Source organism: Columba livia, chromosome 19 (assembly GCF_036013475.1).
Source record: "Columba livia isolate bColLiv1 breed racing homer chromosome 19, bColLiv1.pat.W.v2, whole genome shotgun sequence".
Classification (NCBI taxonomy): Eukaryota; Metazoa; Chordata; class Aves; order Columbiformes; family Columbidae; genus Columba; species Columba livia.
This window is the reverse complement of record NC_088620.1, coordinates 3,677,645-3,683,498: the sequence shown is the minus strand read 5'-3', so window position 1 is coordinate 3,683,498 and position 5,854 is coordinate 3,677,645. Positions and strand designations below refer to the sequence as shown.

Genomic DNA, 5,854 nt, shown 5'->3' with positions numbered 1-5,854 from the left:
AGAAAGGATCCATCCCCATGAGCACGTCTCCCCTGGACTGGCCAAGCCACCCCACTGTCCCCAGCACAGCCAAGGGGACTTAGTGAGAAGAAGCCTGACACAAGCCTGAGCTGCAGTAAAAACCATGGCTGGAAAAAAGAAACCTATCAGCAAAATTACACTTTATTTTTTTGTGTTGTGGAATTTACTTTGATGTATTGTAACTTAAAAAGGTCTGGAAAAACCACATGCAAAAGGGTTTCTAAGTAGCAGCTAAAGTTTCTATTCCAGCATTACAAGCTATTCCAAATGATTTCCAAATTCCCAGCTATAAACTATTCCATAAACAAACAGTTTTACTTTTAAACCCCCTCCACCCAACCCCAGTTAGTGCAGTGCAAAGGAAAACCCCAAGGAATTTACATATTATTTTCCAACGTATCCCATTGCAACTTTGAATGATCTGCGATGAGCTAAAATATATATACAATTTTCTCACCATCATAAAAAAAAAAACATTTCCCTTCTTATTCACAGATATATATTGTGGCAAATGGCTGAATAATTACTTACAAACAAATCAAATCTCTTTAACGAGTTTCTTACAACAGTAAACACAAGAGGGGAGAGCTCTCCGGAGGGAGGGGGTTTGGCGGGGCTGGGAGGGGAGCCCGGGCAGCGGTGGAGCTCGGGGATCCCTTTGGGATCCGTCTTACAAAAACCGGCCACGTTAAGCAGGAGGGTTGCGTAAGGCTTTAGGATCTGAGGCGTAACAGGAGCCATCGTGAGTTTGTCTTGGGTGTGTGCGTGTGTCTCATCTCCCCTAAATACGCCCCGAGCTCCACAGCTCCAGGAATCCAGGACATCGCCAGCTCCCTGCACCCCCAAATTTTCCCTTATGGCCACAGTACCGTGGGAGAGCCCTGAGCCGTGTCCTTGTCACCTCCCAGAACAAGACCCCAGTGGGCACCTGTCCCGGACAGACCCCAACCCAGACCCCACTCCCCCTGGCACCGAGTACAGAGGCTCCAGGAGCAATAGGCAGCAAAACAGGGCAGCTCTGGGCTTGTCACTGACCAACAACGTTGAATTTCCAAGTTATTAACTTTTCCTTGAGTGTCCCAAACTCTCCCATTTATTATCCCAAACAGGGTATCACTGCTCCATTTGCGGCAAGGCTTCAGATGCTGCCGTGGGACCCTCGTGCCAAGGACCGATGGCATCAGCACCGCTCACCCACCCAGCGCTTGTGTCTCCAGACCAGGCCCAGGGCACTCCATGGCAGGACCACCGCAAGTCCCATGAGAACTATGTCAGGTCATGGAAGCACCAGCTCAAAATGCCACGGATTCAGAGAGGCTGGAGAGGCTCAAAAACTGGGTAGAGGAAAGCTGTTCCCCGCCACACACGTTATTTGTTCGTATTTGCACTTTAGAAGTAAAATTCTGGAGGTGGAGAGTAAAGCCAGTGCCCAGCAGAAGACGGTGGCCAGGATTTCCACCCGGCAGCTCTGCCTACCAACCATGGGGGCTGCACTTTGTAAAGAACAGACTCAGACAGACGGTGCTCAGGACAAAGTGGCAATGCCAGGACAGACGGACCTTTACTTGACAGCAGCAGCAGTAACAGCCTGTGGGAGGAGAAGAGGGGGCAGCACTCACAGCCCCCAAAAGTGCACACAGCTGGGGAAGAAGAGATGCTTTTTACAACTTAGCAAGAGAAATCAGGAGTTGATACCATAGCCCTTCCTTTGGTGGGTTTGTGGCTGCAAGAAAAATCAGCCTGGCTCAAGGGGATCCCGCCCACAGCGGGATTACAGACAGACCCACAGACACACACTCCCGTCCACTCCTCTGCGTGTACCTGGTGCCTTGGTGGCCTCCAAAACCCTTGTGTGGCAAAGCCACTACCCAGCCCTGCAACACACTGAGACCCCCTGCTCACCGGTGAGACCAGTCAGCCCCCAGCAAGGCTGGTGGGACCCAAGGTGATTGTAAAAAAAATGGGGCTTGGGATGCCAAAGCAGCTCCTTTCCCTCCTGTCTGACCTGGAGGTCACTTCCAGCCTACGTCTGATGGTCAAAACGTGCTCCTGGTGTCACAGCCGGCATCCTTCAGAGATTAGCAACAGCCTCTCCCTCTTCCAGGGCCGCATGTCCCTGCTCTGCCCCATCGCCCCAGCCACAGCTGCCTGGGGACGCTGCCAAAATCCTGAGCTGGGAGCCCACCCGAACAGTGTGGTGTGGGGTCCGCATCATCTCCTTGGGGCTGAGTCACTCCCTCCCCTTAGAAACCCTCAAATTCTCACCTTGGCACAGCCAGGCACAAACCTTCAGCCTCACCCTCCCACCACCATCACCACGGTGGCTTTTAAAACATTAAAAACATTATTTTTTTTTTCTTTTTTAACTCCAAGAGGTTTGTCCCCCATCCTCTGACGGGCACCGCGCAGAGTCTCTCAGCTCTGTCCATGCAGGGGAACACGGCTTTCCCGGGACTCTTCTGCAGCTGCTACGCGGATGTCATCCGACAGACCGTTCATCTTCTATACACGCAAGAGAAGTGAGGCCGGCAGCGGCCCCGACACGCACAGGCACACGCTGTACAGAGGAACGGGTTGCTAAAGTCTGCGAGAACTGTCCCGGGAGGTGTCCGGCCATGGTTCACGGGGACCCGCAGGCATTGGGACAATTGTGCACGGTCTGCAGCGGCTCGCTCTGGGCACTCGAGGACTTTCCACCAGACATCCCCGCAGTCACTGCACCCCCTCCTCTTCCACATACGTCGAGGGAAACCAGCCGACCTGTCGGGGAAGCGGAGAGAAGAGCTGGAGACTGGGGAGCTGAAGTGACCTCCTGTCCTGTCACCGGGACTATTCCCCTGTCATCATGTGCTGTTCCCCATGAGCATCTGTACAGTGATAGATGCGCCCGCAGCCTTCACCCTCACTTGGGACAAAGCTAGCAACTATACATTGCCTTGGACACACGGGTTGTCCACAGTGTATAAAGGATCAGGGCATGAAGAATCGGTCCCCAGTGCTACAAACTCCATGGGACACCAGGTCAAGCCATCAGCCTGCTGCTTGTCCCCAGGATGCTGAGCCTGTCACCTGCAGAGCTGCTCCTCCGGAAACCCCTCAGGCGCAGGTTTAAGGAAGGGCAGATCCCAAAATCGCCCAAGCTGGCCTGCCACCATATCACGTGTCCCTGTCACACAGCACCGATTGGTGACACAGCAGTGGCTCTGGTGAGATGACAGCCCACCCATGAGCCAGAAAAGAGCATGAGGGAGTGGGACGCATCCCTCTGCCCTTTGCTGTGCTGGCAGCAGGTTGTGTTCTAGCTGGGCAGGTTGAGAGTGGGGAGGACAATGCACTGCAGAAACAGGACGTTATCTGGATGCACTCACTCTTCCGTTGGTTTCCCCCTTCCACCAGCCCTGGTCCCCGCCGATCCTGCTGTAGATCTTCACCACATCGCCCTCCCGCAGCGAGAGCTCCCGCATGTCCCGCGCCGCGAAGTTGTATCGTGCCACCGCCGTCCCTATGACCCGTGGGGTGAATACTGCGAGGGGACAAAGCAGAGGGAGTCGGGACCTGCCCCACCGCAAGGGACCGGCCGAAGCCTGGAGAAAGCTTGGTGACGTTCAACCTGGGTTTTCCACCACGGCGCTGGCTCCCATCACAATGCCACAACCTGGATCAGAGGGGATGGTGGGGCTGGCTCATCCCAATTGCTCAGCCCCACAGGGACTGGGATGGTCGGGGGTGAAATGAATTCCTGCCGGGCTTTATACAGCTCTTTGGGCTTGGGAAGACTCTCTTCTGACCAGGAGAGTCTAGGAAGGACTTGGTAGGGACCACTGGGGTGAGGGGTGCTTTTGTGAGAAGGTTGTGAAAGAGAAGATTTCATGGGAATACACAGTCATTAGAATAAAATCAGGGAAAAATCCTGTTCCACCATCAACGTAATTTCTGGCTGCTGCACAGCTCCCAGCACCTGATGGGACCACCTCATCAGAAGATTTCGCAAATTAACTTGTATTTATATTATTTCCAAAAAATAAGTTATTGGGATTGGATTCTCCTAGAAATGCTGAGCAAAACCTGTATGTTTTGCCACGAGGAGGAACAAGCTGCAAACCCAGTATCCCCCCTACTCCTGTCCCTGCCAGGGGCCTTGGAAGCTTGGTCTCCCAACAGCCCAAAATGTGCAAAAGCACCCTGCAAACCCTAATGCTGACCAACACCTCGTGCCAAGCAACTTGTCCTTGGGGACCATCCTGGGACTGACCTCCGCCAGCACCGGCATGGCCCCAGCACCGTGGATCTGCATCACTTCAGGCAGGGGATGCTCGGGAGGCAGAAGGGAAGCCCTTGGCACAGGGGAGCAATGGGGAAGGGGAAACAGCAGGAGCAGAGCTTGACCTCCCCACCCCAGTGCCTGGGCAGGGGGGAAGGAGAGCTGGAGAGCAACAATGGGAGGGATGGGACAGGAAGAGGAAATAAAAAATGCAAAAAAAAAAAAAAAGAAAAAAAAGTGTAAAACCCCCACCCTGAAGGGACATTGTGTTTTCGGTGAAGCCGCCCCTTTTGTGGCAGGAGTTTCGAGGACTGATTTCCATTTAACAAAAAGCTCGCAAACCAAGGTTGAACTAAGTTTGAGGAAAAGCTTTGCCCAGGTTTTCAGCTCTTGAGATGGAAGGAGATGAGGATGGCGATGGAAGCAGTGCAGACACAACGTGCAATCACTGGAGGGCTCCTCCATCCTCACCAGGATGGAGAATGGAGCGAGAATTGTGGCAGCTTTGCACTCTTCCATCAGGAGCTTGCTCAGAGCCCACTGCTGCACCCATTATTTTCTGCAATACTTTGTATGCAGTTAAAGGATCCCAAATTCCCAGAATTATGTCCCAATACCTTGAAAAGTTAAGTGTTTTCCCAAACATGACACCAAGGAAAACACATGTGGCTTTGCTGATGATTTTCCCTGTCCGGCCTCAGCAAAATATAAAAGGTAAAAGCTTAAATAGGAAGAAATAAACTGGCACAATTTTGCTCTGATCCCTGCCAAACAGGGAGGAAGACGCCAGTCTGTAATGCATTTAATTGATGGGGTTCAAAGGCCAGAGCACCACTGCTGTCTCTGCAGAGACTCGGAGCTCCAAAACACATTTGACAGCACAGGTTCCCCCCCTCAAGCCTCCCCACCAAGGGGCTCCTGAGCAGCCACAGATGCCAGAGCTCAAAAACTGCCGGGCATCGAAATGTTCTTGTTGTACAGCAAGGAGGAATGGTCTAGAAGACGGTGTGATGCCAATGCTCGTTCGGTGAAACACATGGGATATGCAGGTTGAGCTTGAAGTACATCATGAGATCCCAATGCACCAGATTCACTTTTGTTATTGTTCTTAATTTTAACCCCTTTTCTCAAATAGCAACAACTCCATCTCCTCCCTGCCTTGATTATGGGGAGACGGGGGGAGCACATTTTGCTTCCAGCCAAGCCTCAGTTAATTAACTTCTTTCCAGGCTGTGCCCCAGGGCAGCACTGGGGACCCCCTCAAGTGCCTGGGGGTGATGGGAGGACAGCGGGGACCCCGCAGGTCCTGCCAGCGATGGCTTTCAAGCTGGCGATGCTGCAGGTCTCTCCGGTGAGGAGAGGCACCAGTACCTGACCAGAAGGGACTGGAGGAGTTCTGAGAAGAAAAGTTGAGGCCCTGAGGACTGAGAAAAGAAAAGTTGTAGGAAGCGCAGGAGGCTGCAAAGAGGTTAGAGAGAAACAGAAAGAGGCAGAACACGCATTAAAAAGGAAATTAAAAAAATATGTATTATAATGCACAATGCTTTAAAAGCCGACGGAGAAATACAGGGC

At 52.5% G+C, this 5,854-nt stretch overlaps 1 protein-coding gene across 6 annotated transcripts in view; it reads right to left on the bottom strand.

The window, feature by feature from the left end:
* Nucleotides 1-144: 144 nt before the first annotated feature.
* Nucleotides 145-5,854, bottom strand: part of VAV2 (vav guanine nucleotide exchange factor 2) — a 117,102-nt gene continuing 111,392 nt past the window's right edge. For 3 of the 6 annotated variants that reach the window (XM_065035683.1, XM_065035685.1, XM_065035688.1), the window contains 3 exons: nucleotides 5,654-5,740; nucleotides 3,390-3,544; nucleotides 145-2,781 (listed from right to left, as the gene is read on the bottom strand). In XM_065035683.1, coding sequence (XP_064891755.1) covers nucleotides 2,734-2,781; nucleotides 3,390-3,544; nucleotides 5,654-5,740 — 290 coding nt within the window. In that variant the 3' untranslated portion in view covers nucleotides 145-2,733. The remainder of the gene's footprint in view (nucleotides 2,782-3,389; nucleotides 3,545-5,653; nucleotides 5,741-5,854) is intronic. The other 3 variants (XM_065035686.1, XM_065035687.1, XR_010467180.1) reach the window with 2 other exon arrangements.